Source organism: Babjeviella inositovora (genome assembly GCF_001661335.1).
Source record: "Babjeviella inositovora NRRL Y-12698 unplaced genomic scaffold BABINscaffold_10, whole genome shotgun sequence".
Lineage (NCBI taxonomy): Eukaryota > Fungi > Ascomycota > Pichiomycetes > Serinales > Babjeviella > Babjeviella inositovora.
The window spans coordinates 463,113-483,854 of record NW_017566847.1 but is presented as its reverse complement, the minus strand read 5'-3'; the positions used below and the strand labels follow the sequence as shown (position 1 = coordinate 483,854).

The 20,742-nt window shown below is 50.8% G+C and overlaps 8 protein-coding genes across 8 annotated transcripts; 2 read left to right on the top strand and 6 right to left on the bottom strand.

The window, feature by feature from the left end:
* Window positions 1-42: 42 nt before the first annotated feature.
* On the bottom strand, window positions 43-2,081 carry BABINDRAFT_162774 (Nem1-Spo7 phosphatase catalytic subunit). Its single transcript, XM_019129532.1, has one exon. It carries the CDS (start codon window positions 1,730-1,732, stop codon window positions 506-508), a length of 1,227 nt encoding a protein of 408 aa, XP_018983896.1. The 5' UTR covers window positions 1,733-2,081; the 3' UTR covers window positions 43-505.
* A 713-nt stretch (window positions 2,082-2,794) lies between these two features.
* On the bottom strand, window positions 2,795-5,600 carry KIP4 (Kip4p). The gene has a single exon (XM_019129531.1). The coding sequence runs from the start codon at window positions 5,418-5,420 to the stop codon at window positions 2,937-2,939; it is 2,484 nt and encodes an 827-aa protein (XP_018983895.1). The 5' UTR covers window positions 5,421-5,600; the 3' UTR covers window positions 2,795-2,936.
* Window positions 5,601-5,981: 381 nt separating this feature from the next.
* Window positions 5,982-7,611, bottom strand: VMA5 (H(+)-transporting V1 sector ATPase subunit C). Its single transcript, XM_019129530.1, has one exon. It carries the CDS (start codon window positions 7,562-7,564, stop codon window positions 6,401-6,403), a length of 1,164 nt encoding a protein of 387 aa, XP_018983894.1. The 5' UTR covers window positions 7,565-7,611; the 3' UTR covers window positions 5,982-6,400.
* Window positions 7,612-7,914: 303 nt separating this feature from the next.
* BABINDRAFT_86424 (uncharacterized protein) lies at window positions 7,915-11,245 on the top strand. Its single transcript, XM_019132837.1, has one exon. It carries the CDS (start codon window positions 8,265-8,267, stop codon window positions 11,040-11,042), a length of 2,778 nt encoding a protein of 925 aa, XP_018983893.1. The 5' UTR covers window positions 7,915-8,264; the 3' UTR covers window positions 11,043-11,245.
* On the top strand, window positions 11,246-13,287 carry BABINDRAFT_86485 (uncharacterized protein). The gene has a single exon (XM_019132838.1). The coding sequence runs from the start codon at window positions 11,449-11,451 to the stop codon at window positions 12,958-12,960; it is 1,512 nt and encodes a 503-aa protein (XP_018983892.1). The 5' UTR covers window positions 11,246-11,448; the 3' UTR covers window positions 12,961-13,287.
* Window positions 13,161-14,168, bottom strand: MDH1-1 (malate dehydrogenase; the record flags this gene model as incomplete). Its single annotated transcript, XM_019131929.1, has 1 exon — window positions 13,161-14,168. The coding sequence occupies one exon, from the start codon at window positions 14,166-14,168 to the stop codon at window positions 13,161-13,163; it is 1,008 nt and encodes a 335-aa protein (XP_018983891.1).
* A 1,174-nt stretch (window positions 14,169-15,342) lies between these two features.
* Window positions 15,343-17,931, bottom strand: BABINDRAFT_168286 (uncharacterized protein; the record flags this gene model as incomplete). Its single annotated transcript, XM_019130579.1, has 1 exon — window positions 15,343-17,931. One exon carries the CDS (start codon window positions 17,929-17,931, stop codon window positions 15,343-15,345), a length of 2,589 nt encoding a protein of 862 aa, XP_018983890.1.
* A 271-nt stretch (window positions 17,932-18,202) lies between these two features.
* On the bottom strand, window positions 18,203-20,742 carry BABINDRAFT_86414 (uncharacterized protein). Its single transcript, XM_019132836.1, has 2 exons — window positions 20,585-20,742; window positions 18,203-20,537 (listed from the first exon to the last, which is right to left on the bottom strand). The coding sequence occupies exons 1-2, from the start codon at window positions 20,617-20,619 to the stop codon at window positions 18,422-18,424; spliced, it is 2,151 nt and encodes a 716-aa protein (XP_018983889.1). The 5' UTR covers window positions 20,620-20,742; the 3' UTR covers window positions 18,203-18,421.

Here is a 20,742-nt window from a genome sequence, read left to right as displayed (position 1 = left end):
GTGCTTTACATTGCGGCTCTACGGTTGTGTTTTACATGCCACATACAAACCACCGGCTTCGTAATAAATATATTGCATGAAACCCACTGGAAAAGTGGGCCGAAAGAACTCGTTAAAAAACTCTAGAGTAGTCATCATTCGTAAAACGTGAGCGCAGGCATATGGAAAAGAAAAAGGTCAATAAATGATCGAGGCTATGGATACAGACGAAGCACAATGAAAGGGATGCTTCCCAGGACAAAATATCCGATCAAAATTAATGGCTCCAAGGTTGGTGTAGTATGAACCTGGTCATGGGTGAGCCACTGTGCAGCAATGACAGGGTCAGCTAAGGCTAATGACAGGGTTGGTTAAAATTGAACTCTCACATCTCTTATCTGGGTGTTTTAACAGAGGCATGGCGGTGAACAGAACGTCCAAATATGGTGAGAAAGGCAGGGCCTGGTGCAAAGTATAGAATGAAAAAAGTGGCGGTGAGGGGGGCATACCCAGTAAGGGCTTCCAGCTACTCTTCAAACGCTGCCTCCCCATTTTTCAATCCCAACATTACTCGCACATCGCTTGCCAACCTTAACCCCTTAAGTAACGGCATCAAGCTCAACAACTCCGTGTCCTGCGAATCGTTCACCCACCCTTCGATCATAATTCCGTTATTCTCATGCATCGCATAGCTCACCGGCGAGTTATCCACAATCACCACGCTCGAAAGGTCCTCTCCCACGCCTGTTGGGGCGCTCTGGCACACCTTGGCCAAATCCTTAATGTACCCTGCACCTGGCCGCAACGTGCAATGTCTCCTATAATACCTCCTGCTGAAGTAGGGCTGCTCATACTCCAACCAATCGATCACGGGGTCTGCGTACTCCTGGACCGATGCGGTAAACACCACCAATTCGAACCATTTGCTGACCGCACGGAGAAACTCGTCGCAGTAGGGCCGCTTGAACACGTGGTAGAGGGTCGCTGCTTGCATGTTCGACAAGCGGACCTCGATCATTGTGGATTGGGTGTTGGAGGAGTGGCCAGCAGTACCGCCGCGGGGAGTGCGACTGAGAGAGTGGATGAGGGTTTCGTCTAGATCGAGTACTAACGTTTTCTTCTTGACCAGTCGTGGAAGAAGCGTGCGCGGCGGCGGAAAAATGTACTGGGCAATGGAGGTTGACTTTATTGGATCGAGAGCGGATTCTATCAGTGGAAAGGCAGCATCAAGGGGCAACGTGTAGCTTTCGCTGTTGCCACTGTGGCGTCTGCCACGCAGGAGTGGCTCCTCGAACCCCTCCTCATCAAGGGGTATGGATGCAGATTTACCACCTTTGGAAGGGCGCGGCTTCATGAAAAACATGAGAGGGTAGAGAAGGACAGTGAGCATGAACATGAGGGGGTAGAGAAGGAGGTAGGTGGGTAGCCAGAGCCAGAGCAGGAGTGATTTATTTGTCTTGTTGAACGGCGAACCGCCTCGAGATTCACTACTGGCCCTTTTAGGAAACCATTGCCCACCTCTAGATTCACTGACTTCCGTTTTTTCAAATGGCGATTCACTTCGCCTTGGAGGATCCCCTTCGTCGAACGGAGAGTCTTCACGCCCGCTGTGGCGCGAGGCGTCATACATGTCGTCGTGAGGTTCGTCATCAGAGTTGTGGTGAGCTTCGCCAAAATACTGCTCCGACTCCTCAGGAATCGACGTGTGGAGGAGTTTTTCGATATTTCCGGCAATATACTGGATGGAATTCATGGCAAGTGATCTGGGTCTATAAATAGATCAGCGACTGGGAGTTAATCAAGGCTCAAAAAAAAAACAATAAAAAACCAAGAATATAGGATGACGGCCTTAGGATGAGTGAAAAAGGAATGAACCGCTACTGACAGCAGGAAATAAAGACTAGAATCTGATTCCAACAACTGACAACTGCAATGTGAGTACGATAAACCAAGGAGGAAAAAGGCTGGGTAGGGAGTGGGCCTGGATCAACGCTATGGAAAGATAAGTCTGAGGGTATACCTTCTAAGATGGTTGTAGCTTAACCTGTAACAGTTTATCAAATCGACGAATCTTCAGTACTCGGTAAAATCTCCTACGCAAACAGTCAGTCCATGCGCACCGAATTGCTCTATTTATCTCGGCCTGACATGTATTTTGGGTATCCGGCACGGATTCTGTTGGCGCTGCGGGGGCCCAAACTTTCAACTGTTGGGGGTGTCGTTCCCCCATCACAAGGGGACGGGATGAGAGCCATAACTGGGGGTACGTCCAAGAAAATCAATTTTTTTTTACAATAGGTGATAATTTACCAATCCTAATTGGAAGCTTTGGCCCATTTGATTGATAGTTTACTATCACATGCAAGCTTTGCTCTCTCTGCTGTGCCTAGCATGGCAACCACCGTTATTGCCGCCCGCCTTAGGGTCTACAGGTATGTCATGCTATTGTCACATGACCGGTCCGGAAGAGAGCATGCACTGCCGCTGAATCGAGTAGTAACGGTAAAATACCGCTTAAAAATGGCTTAGAATTATGTTTATAACTTCGGAAAATTATAAGTCTCGGTTCGAGGCAAGCGATTTAGGTTTTTTCGGCACGTCGGTAGAACCCTGATCTGGATGGCATGTGATCATCAGTGATAACGTCGATCTGCATGTAGGCCATTAGTTGATCTTACTGGTTCGATTTAAATTTGACAAACCTTGATTGCTCCTTGGTTGGGTTTAATGATCCAACACCTTGATAGACAAAACTGTCGGGGTTAAGCTCAATAACACGATAAATCGGCAGCTATGATCAGTGATACAGATTTTAGACCGGACTAAAAACTTGATGCAAATTGAAATATCTACGTTCACGACCACGTTTCATTGACGGGTTATAAATTTACTAGACTTTAATTACAACACCTTGACAACATCACAGGAATCGCTGCACAAAATAATGAATAAATAAATTACTCCTTGGCACCTCCACCTCTCAACGGCTTTACAATCCGCAAGTTTAGCCCTACCTTGGTGCTATTCTTCGCGCTAGAGCTGCGCGAGAGGCCATACTGCTGGGCGCTCGGAGACTCTGCGACATTCATTTCAACCCCAATTGGCACGTCGTGCAAACTCAAAGCAGTGAATAGCTCGCTCGAGGGACGGCTGGCACTCACTGCAGGCCTGCTAAACTGCTTCACGGCATCCAAGCGGTCGCGCAACATGCCCAACTTCTGTTCAAACGTCTCGCTTTCACGGGAAACATGGAACTGCTGCTCCTTCAACACACGTTCCAAGGTGCGGATACGCTCGTTGCGGATTTCGCTGATCTTTTGCGACACGAGAATGTCGTTGCGCAAGCGCTGGTTTTGGGCTTCCATCTCCTCGAGTTTGAGACAGAACTTGTCGAGCGCCTGTTCCAAGTGTTGCACTTTACGGGTATCGGCCGGCGAAAGGATTGTAGAGTTGGAGGGGGGATTGGGTATGGAATTTGATTTTGACGGGGAGGGAACCTCAACAATGGGTGTGTTCAAGAATATTTCCAGCCCAACCGCTTCAGAATGCACAATGAGTCCACCCCCCTTAGAGCCGTTTAGCGTTCCCTTTTTATCATTTTTGGGCGATTTGGCCTGCAAGTCCGCCTTGAACTGGGCTTCCCTCGCACGCAAATTACCCACAGTCTTCAAATTTTCACTGCCCAACTTTGGATCGCCCCTGTTGTTTTCCAGTCCGCTTTTTAAATCGCCCGCCTGTTTTGTCATTTCCCGAATCTCTGTGCTGTGTTGCACTTTGTTCGCACACAAACCAGTCTGCGCTGGCAGCCCACAAACCTGGGATTGAACTTCTAACTCCGATCTCGGGGAAGCATTTTGGCCCACAATGAACTGCACCAAATCCTGTTTCAACTGCAAGTTCTCATCGATCAAAGCGTCGTTCCGCTGCTCCAAATATCGCACACGTTCCACCTTCTCCGCTAGTTCCTCCTTCAACTCTCCCACCTGCATCGCCTGGATCGAATTGGTCGTTTGCAAGTCGTCAACCTGGGCATGCACCTCCATATACGGGACTTCCCCTCCCACCCCTCTCTCTAACTGCCGTTCCAAGTCTGCAATATACGCCAAATGCCGGCCGTTCTGCTCCTCCAACGCCAAAACTTTCTTCTTCAACTCTGCCGGGCTAACCTCCGCATTGATATGGGCGTGGTTCTTGATGCGTTTGGCCCTAGCCCCAAACCGCAACGTGGAAAGAGTCTCTATGTCGTTCCAGGACGACGGCGAACAGTTGATAATGAGTGACGTGCGCGAGTTCCCCCCTAGCGACTCCTGCAAGATCCGCGTGAGCTTCAGGTCGCGGTACGGCACGTGCTTCACCTTGGGGTCTGTTAAGGCGTTAATGACGTTGCCCAATGCGCTGAGCGAACTGTTGATTTTCTTCGCCTCCTCAAGCACCATCCCGGTGGCGCGCGTCTTTCCAACCTTCTCAGACCCCGCCAAATCCACAAGAAACAAGTTCCCCGAGACGGTGCGGTTGTCACTAGTGTATCTCTGGGTGAGTTTCACTTGGAAAATAGCGTGCGATCGCGAGGATTCTAGATTCATCCCGGTGCTGGCCACCACACGGGCCTTCGAGCCGAGCCTCATGACTTCGTACAAGTCTTTGGTGGACGCCACATAGACCTGTTGTAGCCCCTTGACGTAGACCCCGTCGACTTTATTCTCGTGAATAGCCAATTTCGCAGAATCACCCTCCACAAGAAGGTCCCGGAGATTCTCCATGTAGATTTCCATGTACGACACCAGCACCGTGTACTCCACCTCGGCGTCGCCACGTGCGATCTGGTCAAAGATCTCAGTGGCTATGCGGGGAATGATTCCCAGGTGCTCGGGATCGTCTAGGTCTCCCATCATGGTGTAAGACTTCCCGGTGCCCGTCTGGCCGTAGGCTAGAATCGTCCCGTTGTACCCTTGGAAAACATCCTGGACCGTCATTTTCGCGGAATATTGGTAGACGTCGCTCTGGCTGGTGGTTGCATCGAAGGCTGCGTCAAAGGTGAACATGTCACGGTGGGAAGGCGTGTCGTAGCACACGGTTGTGGCATCCGGGAACGTCACGATGGGATAGGTTCCAGCCAGATATCTCTCCGGGCGGAAACGGGCAATAACCTTAATATTGTTGGGGTTAGGAGCCGATTTGGGCTCGAAAGACGCCGCATAGTTCCCCGGACTGTGAGTATGGTGCACAATCATCGACTGCGGGCGGTTCCGAACCGGGGGCGGAGGGGTAGCCGGGAGCTTGCTCGGGGAGGCAAAGCGGGTATGAGCCGGCGACAGTGGAGTTGTAGCCCGCGGGATCGATGATATTGGTGACATAGCCTGTGGGAGCGAGCTCGGCATGTAGAGCGAGCGAGGTCGCGGCTGGCGGAACAGTTTGGGGCGCGGAGTAACAGGTAGTGACATAGTCAAGTGGTAATGCAATGGAGTTGACTAGGTTGGATATGTCCGAAGTTGAGCGGGAACAGATGTTGGAATGAGATTAATGGTAGGGATCCGATTTGGGCAGCCTGTGGGTAGCCTGTGTCTTGGAGATCTGAAGATTGTCTGGGTAAGGGTGCTGGAAATGAAAAGCTCAGACAATAGAAAATGATGGGCTAAGCCTCTGGCTTGGAGATCAGCTTGGAATGATTCCGGGATGTAACGGTTGTAAATTTCAGTGTGTTTATAGGAATTTCATTCGTGAAAACCCATATTTGTTTTGGACCTTTAGAACTAAACCTCTGACGTTCGTGGGCACTTTGCACCTGGCGTATTTCAGTTATGTTCCAGTCTCATCACCGTGTAAACATTGGCGGCTGCGGCTTCTGGCGGCCACAATGATCAGATCTCAAGCCAAGGGTCGTGTGCGTGAACATGTAGGCGACGGCACGTGGGAGTACTGGTCTCTGGAGGAGAGGTGAATATCGATGAATATGGAGAGACCGCTCTAAGTAATGTGAAGGCTGGATTATTTCGATGTGGTTTAAAAGGTGACTTTAGTAGACGAAAGAAGACATGACCTAAATTGGGCTGTAGATGCCTACGCAAGTGGTTGGTAGGACTGATTATGACGTACGGGATAAAATTTTGGAACCGTATAAAACAGAGATGGTAAAGCTGTTACCTGTAACAGAGATAGTAAAGCCGTTACCTGTAACATAGCTCAGTTCCTACAAGTATACGTAAACGACTAGGGCAACCATCACTATAACCCAGCATTTGAACTATTGATAAATGCCACATCGTAAAGCACACTGCAAACCGGACATACGCTACATATCCACGTGTCATTATTATCAAGGTCCGGTCTATTCCAATCACCTCCTATAGAACTCTAGGCCTCATTTCAGCGTAATCTTACAAACCAAAGTTTCAGATTCATAGACTCTATCAATGCCCGGACCCTACAAAATCGCCACCTCGTACACCACAAACGGTTCGTACTCGGTATCAACCAACGACGCGTACTCGCTCAACCCGGCATCGTTCTTCTTGATCTTGCCGTTCTTATCGACATTGAAGGCATTCCCCCCCAAGTGGCCAAACTGGTCGACCAACACGTTCTTCGCTCTGTTGATATCCTTCGCTTTGACTTCAATCAAGTAGATGTAGAACTGCGGCGGAAGGCCATATCTCAAGACGGATTCGCAGTAAACACGCAAAGCCTTGATGTGGAAGAGCGCGGCCGTAACCTCGGAGTACGCGGTAGTGGCCAAAACCGTCAATTCGCGCTTCAATTGCTTTTCCTGGGACCCTGCAACGTTGTATTCCTGACGCAACGCGTTGACGGACTCCTCGGAGTAGTTAAAGTCACGCGGGTGCCACTTTTGCTCGCGGCACCTTAACGCAAACTCCGCCGCAAACTTCTTGAACAACGTAACGGAGTAGAGCTGGAACTCACTGTCGGAGCTGAGGAGCTTTGCGGAGCGCGGAACCACGTAGCTCGTCAACGTTTCATAGGACGCCACGAATTGCGCCTGCAGCGCCTTTGGCACCACCACGAGCACCGTCGTGAGGTACTCAGAGTCCACCACAAAGTCGTCCTTGCTGACAATGTCGTGTAAGGACTTGACGGTCAAATCTCCGTTGTTTTTCCTGGCCGCGCTCACAAGCGCGTTCTTGGCCTGCTGGTAAGCGGAATACACCGCCCGCAAGTCTGTCTCTACCGCCGCCACGTCACTGGTGATGAGCGAAACAAGGTCGCCCACAGACTTGTCCAAGCGGTATTTGGATGTGTTCCACCGGAACTGGCGCACGTATTGCCCCACCTCGACGTTGTTGACACGTTTGTGCTCGTTGACGGCGCGCGACTCGTACACGGCACCGTAGATGTCCACAATTTTGGAGAGCGACTGCTGGAACTGCACATCGAGCTTGGCCAAGTCTTCCACCTCGTTCACCAACGAGTCGAGCGTGCCGATCTTAAAGTCGGGGATGGCGAAGTTGGTTACGAGGCTGGCAGCCGTCAGGCGCGCCACGTTTTCCTCAAGCCAGTGCTTCAATGCGGCGTCCGAGCTGTAGCTAGACTGCGGCAAGGACAATAAGAGGTAGTTGGCAATGGATTCCATGGTGGTGACGAGTCAGGGAGAGTGGGGGTGATAAGCAAATCGCGCTCACTTATCAAGGATCGGGAGAGGGGCTCTGGTGGGTGCACGCAGAATGTACTTCAAGTCTTTGGGGAAGCTAAACGTGTAATGGCGCCTGGTAGCAGTCAACGCCCAACTCGATAGAGTGACGGAGGAAAAAAACTGGCGGAGCGACCAAGGATTGGAGGGGAGATTTGTATCCTAGATATTGGAAGATTTTGAAGGGTAGCAGCACAAGATCCGCGTGAAGGCGATAAGACACGATTAAGCCTTTTAACCGAGCAGATAAAATTTCAGGCGGGCACTCAATATCAACATAATGCTTTTATATGAAAGTCCATATAGCTTTCACGGAGTACCGTATATAGAACTCTCGTCTCACTCCTGCCGCGATCGCCTCTCTGCTCTTTATCGCTGTTTATATTACGCCTTTGCTTTCTGACTTGCTAATCATTTATTTATAATGATATCCGGACTAAACAGTCATTCCTTAAACCTTGATTACATGGGACGTGGATACAGTTCGGACCCCCCAAAAGGAATGGCTCTATCGTTGGGCTGGTCTAGGGCCTGCAGTCGCCGCTTATTATTTCAGCGCAGGATATGCAATCAGACATGCAGCACAAATTCTTGAGCAAAACGTCTTTCATACCTCTCTTCCTGGCGACATGGTCCAATATTAATGTTGCGAACCATCTTCCGACTCGGAAGAGGTTTATATCTAATTCCTGCCCATTGGAAGCATTTGGCCCCTCAGAGAGGGTTACGGACAACGCCTCTGCGCCGGCCCCTCCCGGCCGAAGACTATTCCCAGCCCCAACGGCAGACCCCGCAGGCAAAGTACATGCACCACTACCAACAGCGAGCGGTAATGGTCTGGTTCTGCCAGCACTTTTTACCGCTTACTGTGGAGGAGCTGCAGCGGTACATTGCTAGTCTCAGCAGCGTTCCGAAGGAGCTTCTCCACCAAGAGTGGCTTGCGGTGCTCGTGGCTGTCACCAAGGCCAGGTACAACGACGGCGCTGAGTTGTATAAGCGGGATATGTGGCCGAACTTTGAGCCAAGAAAAGAGAAATACCGCCACTTTCGCCGCCCGTTGGCGACGCTTACGGCCACTCCTGATCAGCGAGCACGGGCTCTCAGTCGGCTCTTGGAGGCGGTGCGAGACCCCCAAATCAGACAGTTTCTTAGCCAAAACATCCAGTCGTTGAGTGTCCAGGCCACCGACTCTTTCATAGAGCAAGTAGTACGCCTCAGTCCGGCACAGCTCCGCCAGCTCGACATCTTTGATGTATTTGTGGGCTTCGGAGGCGATGTTTCCAAAGTGGTGGACCTGAATAACCCCCACAGATTCAAGCCAGCGCTCTCTCTTCGTGACTTTCTCTTTTTCGAGCTCGCCAAGGGGTTTTTCCGTGAATGCGCCGCGTACCGAATCCCCCAGCCCTTGCTTCTTTCCATCTTTGAATTGATCAAGATGGAGCCAGACCGCTTGCGGAACGAGTACATGGGTTATCTCATCGGGTACGAGTTTTTATATAACGCGTATCCAGGGGCCGACCGGAAAGTGCAGTTAGATCCATATCACGAAATGACGTATGTGTTTCCCGGGATGCTTAGGCAAGGGCTTCAGGCCAAGGTGATGGAATTGTATGCCTTACACAACGACAATAACCATTTACAGTCCTGGAGAGAATATGGAGTAAGGTTGCAATTGAGGTACGGCGTTCCAGCGGCTGCTGAGGCTTTGGTAGAGAGTATCATGGCCGATTTTGGATGCGTCAGTCCCTCGGTCTCGGCAGAGTTTGTTCAGCACTACTATTTAGTTGGTGACGGGGAAGGGTGTAAACGGTGGATGAGCAGATTCCTCGAAGAAACAAAGCGACGTGGAGTAGAGAACGACGTTTCGGACTACAACATTGGCATAAATGAGCTTCTTGCGCGGATGGAATCGCGCGGGGCCACACGAGAGGATTTTCTTTCTGTTTTGCGGGCAGCCATGTTTTTCAAACAAACAGACATGGTGGTGGCCGTCTATGAAGTTTTGAAAGAGTATGGAGCGAAGAGTATCATGGAGTATCCAATTTACGGGATTAACGACGAGTACAAGCTTGAACTACTCCCGAAGCTTGTGGGTGTAGCGGACGAGGAGACTGGATTGCTTTTAAAGACAGAATTAGCCAGAATCAAGGAGATCCCTGATGTTTTGTTAAAACACCTCGCATTATATGAGTCGCTCCTCCACGATTGCTTCAAAAGTCAACCAGCCCGGTTTGCAAAGTACCTTATCTTGCAAGAAGATGTCGAGGAGTTCCACTACTACCCAACTCAGCTTGGGATAAAACGGACTCAAGGGACTAAACATACTCAAGAGACTAAACATACTCAAGGGACTGAACATACTCAAGGGATTAAAACCCAAAGGGTTAAAAATACCTCTCTCCGATCTTTCCAGTCAAACCTCCTGCCTGATAGAAGCATGCTCACGGCTGCCATCCAACACTATATCACTAACGATATCTCAAAGGCCAATGCCATTCTTTCAACCCTCGAATTCGCAGCGCTAACAATTCGCCAACGAGCGCAGAGATTCGAGATTCCTCAGGTGCTGAGCGAAGACTATCTTCCCTTCATCGCTCATTACAGTGCTTTGGGTCAGTGGAAGGATGTCGATGCAATCCTATCTCGAATGGGCAAAGCCCAAGTGGTCTTCGATGCCAAGGTGATGGAAACTGTGTTGCGAGCGTACCATACCGCAGACGAGCCCGTACAGGGTATGAGGTTTTGGGACACGTACAAGTTTGTGGGTATTCCCAGCCCAACTGGAATGCAACTCCTCGCCCGTTCCCATGCTTCCTTCTCCCACGTCTGGAGTATGTCGCGAGACTTGCACCGATTACGCTCCAAGAATCAGCTTTCGTTGGTGCCGGATTTGAGCCGGAAGCAAGACATCCTCAACTTCTTGAGCGAACAGCGGAGCCCAGAGGAGATTGCAAAGGAAGGGAACCGCGGGATCCACGGTCTTTCCGTGAGGGACCTCTTTGCTCAACAGACAAAGACCTTAAACGTCAATGAAACCCCATCGCAATCGTTGTACAAGAAGATTCTCCAGGCATGTTTGTGGAGCCGGGATTACGTGGGAACCATCGCCATTATGCAGTTTATGCACCATTACTACGGTATGAATCCGGAAGGCGGGAGGTGGTTCAAGCGCATTATCCGCGAGACGAGAGCGGACGCGGCAGTGTCCGGGAGAAGAATGACTATCGCCACAGGCTTTAAGGAGCTTAAGTTTGAGGCATTACAGGCAAGAGAGGGCGTAAACGAGACGTGGAATCAGCTAGCATATTTGTTGCTAGATGAATTGGCGTTTGAAGGAGTCCCTTCAGAGGAGATCAACGCGGAGTTGAGTGCGGTTCAGAAATGGTTAAGACTTCCGGTGAGAAGCGTGGAGGAGCTTTAAATGTACGAATAAAGGAAACTTCAACATATCAGCACTGTTACAGGTTCTCCAACGATAGTTTGTTTGCCGCAATCATCGAAAGATAAAAGGGCTGGCATCCAATAGTTAGGTCAACGGCATACGACGCGCATAAGACTTTCCATAACATTTTGCATTCATATAGCTGGGCACTATGTCTCTCACCCCCAACAATTTTTCAGCAATTATAGACGATAAAACCAATCCATTGGTAACTATAAGTATATTAGTACCAATGTTTGTATTCTCAGAAATGAGTTATCCCTAGCCAGCTATTGTGAGATCAGCCTCCACCCTTCGTTATCCTGCATATAACCCTCATCTGGCGGCGTTAAAAATCTCCATCAAGACGCTAACACACTTCTACGGGTACCATCTTCTAGTAGCCATGTCCGTCAATGTCACATATGGCCTTAGAAGCGTCAAGGTAAAGACCACACCCTCTCAGAACTTAAACGATGTCTTAGTCCGCGCCTGCGAATCATTTAAGTTGGATCCATCGCGATTTGATCTCAAACACAAAACCAAGTTAGATTTGTCGTTACCGTTCCGATTGTCTGGATTGACCGCTGGCGCCAAAGTGGACCTTGTGCCACGCACCACCGTTCTGGGCGATGTTTCCATCAAACTCCAGTTGCAATACCCACCGTCTGCCCAGCAAACCGTCGATGCCGCCCAGTTGGTTAAAAAGTTTCCTGGTTCTACCAGGATTGAAGACGTATTGAGGCGTTATGAAGCGGAGCTTCAGGTGCCGATTATAGTGGTGACCGATGCCACTGGTGGGTTTGAGCCCAGCTTGCAGACCATGTCACGGACGATCCAAAAAGCGGAGTTCGGACAGACGTTACTGGCGATGGGGATCACCGGGGCGAGCTCGATCCGTGTGTCCTTCCGCAGGACCGTTTCCTTGGAAGAACAGCGGGCTGCACTGCAGAAACATTCCCAGGAGCAGGAAGCGATCAATGTCAGACAGCAAAATGTGCAAGCGGAGTACTTGAAGAAAAAGAGGGAGGTGGAAGAGTTAAGGGAGGTGGAAGAAAGGAGACTAAGGGAGGTGGAAGAAAGAAGGCTAAAGGAGGTGGAAGAAAAAGAGGTTAGTGATGAGCAGAAGACGCGAGGAGTCTTGGAGGAAGGAAGAGGAGCAGGGGTGAAGGGGGTTGATGAAGCAAATACCTCTGCAACGTCCCAAAAAGCCGAAAAGTCAACTTCCCAACCGATTGACGTGAATATTGATGCCAATTCCATGGAAGTGGATACCCCCGAAAAGCTCCTGGGGCCAATAATTTTCAAGCCCTCACCTACCCCTCTCCAAATCTACGACCACCCCGAGGCAGCCTACGATATGACCGTCTCACAGGCCAAAAAGTATCAGGCGCTCATCGCACTGAAGGCCCATCCGGTACCTGCAAAGTTGAGACAGCGGCCAGTTGCCAAGGCTTTTGCTGAATGCGACATCAGAGTCAAATTTCCCGATGGTGACACGTTGCAGGTATCGCTCAAGCCGACCCAACCCCTTGTGGACTTGTTCCACGCTGTTAACCAGCTCCTTATCAACCCCCGCCTCGAGTACAAGCTCTGTTTATCGTTTCCGCATACTGAGCTCAAGGACCTGGTGTTTGTTTCGTTGCTTGAGGCCGGATTTGGCCCCCGCACCATGGTTAGGTTCGAAGTTGACGTGTTGCAGAAGGGCCCATTCTTGAAGGAAACCGGTCACGAGGTTCCGGTGACCGTGATGGGTATCCAGGAGGCGGATGACGTAAAGTTAGAGGCTCAAAGATCCCAGATGGTGGATGAGGTGGAGATGAAGGAAAGCAGTATTTCGGGAGGTAAGCTTGGGAAGACCAACGGTGTGAGTGGGGGCAAAACCGGAGTTGCCAAGTTTCTCAGGCTTGGGAAGTGAAATTATAGAATACGTTGTGATTTGTCTGAATTTATATGGCATGCAAAGGACCTTATCGATGTATTTAAAATGATTCAATAAGTACAAATATAACGTAAGCACCGTTGATCTGGAATATTTATCTATGTTACATTTACCCTCACCTTATAACTGCAGGTTCTCATACATATCATGACATTAAATCATACCTAATTACAAGCTTATGGGTTCTGCTTGACAAAGTTGACACCCTTGGCGATGTTGTCAACCAAAGTTTCCTTGGCAACCTTGACCAAGGCTTCCTCAGCATTGGACAACTCACCCAAGGCGTGAATCTTGGCAACACCCTCTGGGCCCAAGGTGACGTTGGAAGAGAAGAACTCAACACCTTCAGACTTGAACAATGGAGAGTCGACGAAAGAGGCCTCAATGACGTCCTTTTCACCGGCAAGACCGTTCAAGATGGCACCGGCAAAACGGGCACCGGCCTGGGCCATGGACAAGGTGGCGGAACCAGCACCGTCCTTGGCCTGGACAACTTCGTCACCACCAAACTGGATTCTGTGGATCAAGGCGTCACGGGTCTCGCCCTTGATAGCAAGGTTGTGCTGGGTCTGGGACAAGAGTGGGACAATGGTGACACCGGAGTGGCCACCGACAACGTTGACAACCTCGTGGGCTGGGTTGGTACCAGCAATCTCAGAGATGAATCTGGAAGCGCGCAAGATGTCCAAGGTGGTGACACCGAACAACTTCTTTGGGTCGTAGACACCGGCAGACTTGAGAATCTCAGCAACGATTGGAACAGTGGAGTTGACTGGGTTGGAGATGATACAGACCTTAGCGGATGGGGCGTTGGCAGCAACAGCCTTGGCCAAGTCTCTGACAATGGAAGCGTTGGTGTTGAACAAATCGTCTCTGGTCATACCTGGCTTTCTTGGGACACCGGCTGGGATGACAACGACGTCGGCATTCTTCAAGGCGGAAGCCAAACCATCGTTTTCTGGGGAGTAACCCTTGACGGTGGAGTTGGTTGGGATGTGGGAGCAGTCGGCAGCGACACCTGGGGCACCTCTCAAGTCGTACAACGCAAGGTCGGTAACCTTGGTGTTCAACTTCAACAACAAGGAGAGTGGTTGACCAATACCACCGTTGGCACCGAGAACAGCAACCTTGTAGGCGGATGGGACGGAGGAGGAGAAAGTACGACGAGCAACCTTAGAGAACATGTTAAAAGTGGCAATAGAGATTGAGGCGGAACTGGAAGAAGAAGCGAGGGGAGTGCGTGTTTATATAAGGGATGGAAAGTGTGGGTGGAAAATTCGGCCCTAGGGGTGGGAATTTTCGCCGACCAATGGGCGGCTTCGGGGTTCCGTCTGTGCCGGATGAGATCGTCGACGCGGGAGCGGTTAGAGCAGCAGCTATAGTGACATTTACTGGCGACAAACCAGGATAAACGATTCACTTATGACTCGATAGCAACCTTCTTCCAATGCAATTGATAATCCCGTCTGAGTTTATAACCGCGATAGCACGTATTTCGGTAGCGGTGTTGCCAGATGAAGCTGTTCTGTAGTTTGTGCAGGATATCCTAACACATAGCGCGGCTTTTCGTGGGGCCGACTCCGACTCGGAGGCGGAACTTTGCGGGAATTTGGCACGTGTCAGATATGACGTAGGGTCGGTTATAACCCCTGGGCGGCCACGTTGGAGTCGCGGCGGCTTTAGCCGAATGTGGCAGAGCTAGCGGCCAGCTGAATGGTATTTATCGCTTGAGAGTTTTGACAGAGATGGTAACAGATTTGCGGGTCCTTATGAGGAGTATAGACAGAGGGGGCTTTGTGTATACCACTAATTTTGGGGCACAGGCCCCATATGTCTTTTTGGGGGATCTACATGGCAATTCGATAGTAGACCAGTTGGAGACACATCACAAAGATTACACACCGCTTGTTCATATCGATGTCTTTTTTGCGCAGATGTCCCCTTTCGCACAGCCCTTACGCTAAGAAAAAGAGCCTTGTGAAGATTTAAAGGCTAGGAATATGCTTCGGAGCCCAAAGGTTTTGCGGGTATCAGAGGGAGGTATTCTTGGCACCAGAAATATGTCTGTTAAACACTCTAAATAGCGATGACAAGATAGATATTCTAATAGGCTATCTATTTGGCATTAACATAGAGTCCTAGCACATCTCGTATCCGATCTGAAATGTGCACAATTGATCCACCTTGCTATTTAAATTTATCGGAAATAACCTCCACTGGCTCGACTGAGATGTTTAACTAGAGCTCGAGCTTACGCCTATATATTTTCGATACTGCATGACCTATGCCACAGATTTGGTCCACTTTGGAGATAATATACAACTATAGACAGGCTCAGCTAAATGATATATGCATTGCTTATTTAGCATCTGAGAGTTTGTTGGAACCGCCATCCTTGGAGACGTCAAGAGCTGCTTTCGTACTCTGAGGTTCACCTTCGGTCTTACTTTCAATCTCACCTTTAATCTCACCTGATGGTTTAAGGGGAATACCAACCTTCACCTCCGCTGCTTCAGTCATTGGAATTTCAGTCCCTGAAATACCAGTCTTTTGTTCCTTAGCCTGACCCTTTCTTTTGGTATAAACCACTTCTCTCTTTGGATTCTTAACCCCCTTTACTTCCTCCCCTCTAATCTCCTCTACCAATTCCGCCACCACGTTCCTCTTTGTAATCACTTTAACACCCAGCTGATGAAGAATAAACCGCTCAGCCGTCTTCTGAGCCGCCATAAGATACTCCTCGCTCTTGTCAATCGTCTCAAGACTGCGATTCTTTTCGTAAAACGTCGCCTCCAACACCCTCGTGTGCCTCGTTAAGCGTTTTTTATACTCAAGCAATGCGTACTTGTACTGCAACACGCTGTCGTAGTCGGTGTTATGTTGAAGGCGCTCGCTGAGTTGGCGATACGACTCCCTGCCATCGAGTAGGGCCTGTTCAGCCGCGGACACCTCGATTCGACTTGCCAAGTCGCCGACCACGGCACAAATCGTGATACTCACATCCTTGATGCGCGCAGGAAGATGCGCGAGCTCGCGCGGGTGGACGCGGAAGTCCTGCGCGTAGAACGGCGCGTCTGCAAATACCGCACGCAAATCGATGCGGCCGTCGCGCATGTCGCGACGGAAGTCGCGGAGCTCGACCAACGGCCGCAACGCAATTGCGCCCTTCTCGCACGAGTTGAAAAACTGGAGCGCGACGGTTTCAGCCTGCGCACGGCTGAGCGTTAATAAGCCGACGGACTTACAGTACCAGTGGAGGTAGCTGAGCGAGACGGCCACGAGCTGGCGGTTGCGACGCGGCTGTAGCTCGGTGACGCGCCAGAACGCGTTCAAGTCGTTGAAGATACGCTCGGACGTGTCTGTGGGGATGCGCCACGCGCGTGCGGCAGTCACCTCCTTCCCGGCGCGCTTCTCGCGCGAGACCTCCTGTAAGCGCGTCACCTCGTGCACATAGCGCGTGTGCGCGAAATAGCCAACCAACCCGGTCGTAACGATCTGCGGCGTGAGTTGCAACGCCTCGTACATCTTGTTTGTGCGAAGATGTGTCAACTGCGCATACTGGTCGTTCATCAAAAACTCCTCCGTCGACCGGTGGTACGCCTCGGTGAAATTTCTCATATAACTGTCGTACACCACCACATCCAATTCTGCCGGGAGCGAGGTGACCCACGTCTGGAACACGGTACACGCCTCCTTCGGCGAGTGGAGCTGCTTCGTGAGGTCGAGAAACACCTGCATGGCATGCGGATCCGCGGGGAAACGCTTCGGCGTGGGGTTCACCTCGGCAATATCCATCAACTCTGCGTGCATCGCGGGCGCAAGTGCGGGCGTAAGCTCGGGGATATGGAACCACTTCTGGAGGATCTGCGCCGCGCGCTGCATGAGTGCCGGGGATCGGAATACCGCCGCGTAGCTCAACACAAGCTGGGCATCGATGTGGAGCTGGCTGCGCGGCTGGGTTCTGTGCTTGAGCACCATCCGCCAGATCATCTCCGCACGGCGGACACGGTCCAACTCGTCCTCCAAGGTCTTGAGGTAGTTGAAAATGGTGGTGAACGTTGTGGCCGTCGGCTGGAACGAGATGTGTTTCGCCTCCTCCATCTGCTCCAACACGGGGTGATCGTGGGTCTCCACCCTAACGGGTGTGTTGGTTGGGTCCGTACGAGACATTACGTAGTGGAAGAGCTCCCACGCGCGCTCCGGCTTGTCGGAATGGAACAACGCATTGAGGCACGCGTTGAAGTGCTGGGCGTTCCAGCGCGCGTTGCGTGCAGCTGCATAGAATACTCGCGCCAACTTCTCTGCCTGGAGCGCGGTCAACGGCGAGTTTTGTTTGGCGGCGCCTGCAAACAAAATCGTATACGTCAACTCATTCACATCGACGCCCCACTTTTTCCGCTTGACAAACACCTCGAGAGCCGCATTAAACCGGTTATTAAGCAATAGATACTCCATAACTCGGTTCATCCCGACAACCCCCTCTTTGCCCGCAATCCGCGACACGTAGAGCGCCTTGTTCACGTGGCCCTTCCGGAGGAACCGTAACACGTCTTTTTCCACCACAAACGTGTCTTTGAGCTGGTCTCCGGACGTTCCGAGGATATTGTAGAGCACACGGCGCTCGGTCACGTCGAGTTTTTTGTGGAACTCGTCCGCACTCGGCAAGTCGACGTCGTGAATCGCATCGTATTCGGTAATGTTCATGTGGAGCTTGTGCTGCAAGATCTCGAGCGCGTGGCCCTTGTTGAGCCTGCGAGTCTGGCGCGCCGCTGACTCGCGCACAGCTAGTGCCTCGTCACGCTTGCGCTGGTTGGAGGTCTTGAAGTTGCGCGGCACCTGGTTCGTGCTAAGAAGGATGTTGAGCTTCTTGCGCACGGAAGAGCTGACAAGCGTAGTCGTGTGGAACTGGCGAAGCCGGCTCCGCACGTGTCTAGAGGCTGAAAGCATGATGGAGGTCCGTAACTGGGTTTGTAGATAGAGATGTGTGGGTTGGGACTAAAATAATTGCACGCTACTTACTCACATGCAGGTGAGCTGAAAAGTTTCATATCCTGCACACATACTCATCGCGTTGCGGCCCCCAAGGTGAGAGCTACGGTTTGGGGGGCTGTTATGGGAATACTTCCAATCTACGAAATATTGGTCTTGGTAATACGCAAACAAAAACGTCATTCCGAATACAATAAATGAAGCGAGCAATCAGTTGCTGAATTATACGGCGGGAGATCAAACGTAAATTTTTTTTTATATCGCTAGACGTAGATAAATAACTATATAATATGGCTGATCAAATTTCGAATGGGTCACAGACAGCAAAACATTGAGCCAGCAAGTTCAAATCCAGAGCCTGATACTTGTGTAAGCTTTAGATGCTAATATTTCACCCAGTTGTATTTGTTTTCGACCTCTGATTCTGGAAGATACTCCTTCTGTGGTCTTACAACTCATCAATGAAGTGTTCCAAGTCCAACTTTTGCAAGTCAAGCAGCTCCATTTCCGGTTCCATTTCCGGCTTCATTTCTGGCTCAAACAAGAGATCCTCCATGGCCCGCTTGATCTCTGCGATCCCCTTCTCCTCGTTGGTTTCTGCTTCGCTGAAAAACTGTGGGTCTCCGACGTGTTTTCCAAACCTCAAGGGCTGTACTGCGAACCCTTTGCCAAAGTCACCACCGTCCCTGGAGTAATTTGCAATAAACCGGTAGCTGTCGCCTCTTCCAGTTCGTCTGCTTGTCTCACTACCGTCAACTAGCAACTCCATGCTGAGCATTCCCGAATCCATCGCCCCCAGATTTTTCTGGAAGTCGTAAATCGAGAATTGCACCTTCCGGTTGTTGAACAAGTTTGGGTACGGCAAACAGGTTTCGATTTCTGCCTGGGCCAACGGATTTGTGTAGTAAGGTTCGAGATCCTCTTTCTCTCCTTCGCTCTGGGAAGCTTCGGCCACCATTCCGCTGGCCTCCGGCAACGCATACTGCCAAGAACAAGAGCCATCAGTTGGGCTCACCACTTTTATCACACCATCCAGAACAGCCAAAAGGCACCCTTGTAGCGAACGTTGGTGGTGCAAAAGCTCGACCGCATCCACGTGCTTGGCCTTGTAATCTCCCGAGGAGAGGGTGGCTATTCTAGGTCCTAGGCACATCCTAGTCACCCCAAACGAGGACAAGATCCATGAGTGGTCGTCCGGAGGCTCGCTGAGGTTGGTGGAAAACCAGTGGATGGAGCCTGAGGCACGGGTGGTGATACCAAATGACCCTCCCCCGCCGCCCCAACACACGCTGTCGATGATGGATGCAGTTTTTCCGCGGATATACTTGCCTAAAAAGGAAAATTCAGATGGAAGCTTTGACAAATCCCAGTAGAGCAATGCGTCACCTCTTTTGTTGGCGGTGACCAAGTGGGCATCGTAAGGAGAAAGTGAGAGGTACGAAAGGTCGCCGCCAGGCGGTCTTAACACTCCGAGCGTCCGGCCATTTGAAAGATCCACTACCACCACTCGTTTGTGGGCTTTTTCTGGCGTCTCTTTTGAAAAGAGTTTGGTTAATGTGTCTTTGAGGTATTTGTGAGTGCTGGAAGGAGAGGCGGAAGACTTCTCCTGCTGGTCCCGCGAAAAGTAGTCGCCAATCTTTCTTGAAGAAGCCTCGGAGACCTTAAACACACCATCGATAGTGGCAGCAGAGATGGAGGAGATTACTCTGTTGAGCAAAGGCCCTGGAGGCGGTAATTTCACCGGGGTTACGTTCCGTTTGGTGTCTTCGCTTGCCTTTCCAGGGCAATAGGCAAGCCATTTCCCCGCGAGGGAGCACAAGGGGTTTCCGTTTGCAAAGGAACAGGGGTCGAGTTTGGCTTGGTTGGGGAGGCCAAAGCCAACTTTCTGGAGGCTTTTGCGGTCATATACGTGCATTTTTCCATTAGCGTCCACCACCACGAAGTGGGACTTTGAGTGGGAAAAGATGTGGTAGGGGGCTGAAGCGGTTTCCCTGAGGAGCTGGGTGGTTGAACCTCCTATGGTGGTGACGTTCACAAGGATGTGCTTTCCCATCGTAACCTGAACTAAAAGCACGAAGGGTTTGCCTTGCAAAGGAGTGATGGAAACGATGGTGCCCGTTTCTCGCATTCTGTGAGAGGCAGCCAAGTACAAGGTTCCTCCGGCACTGGCCGCTGTCGCCGGAAACCAGTCCCAGACCTGAATTGCGTTCTGATACGCAACAAAAACCTCTCCGGCCGTGCCAAACTCGATAAAGGGGTATTCGCTGTCTTGCTCCATAACATCGCCTGCGAAGGGTTTGGCTTTGAGAAAGTCAGGGCGAGGGGGGGAGGAGGAGGGCGATGAGGGTGAAGCAGAGCCGCTGGTCTCTTCTTCATCAGACAGTACGAGGTTCGGCGGTGTGGCTAAATCATCATCCACGGGCTCAGTGGGTGAAAGAAGCAAAGACGCCTTTTTGTGCTGATACCGTGCTACTGCGCTGGCGGCTACGGACGAAGCGGTGACTTTGACCTTAGTCCAGGTAGCGGCTTTGCCAAGCTTGTCGCCCTTGCGCGGGGTAACGGGGCTAGACTGTTAGTATGGTTATAAGGTGAGACTGTGGTGGATACGCACGTCCTGAAGATCCTGGTTGTTTCAGCGGGGTTCATTTGGCAACTATTGCGGGGCAATATGTAGCAGGCTAGTATTGCGTGGCTTACGGGCTATAAGATGGGCACTGGTGATGACAATGAATGAACGGTATATATGGTTGTATTTGTATTTGATCTTGT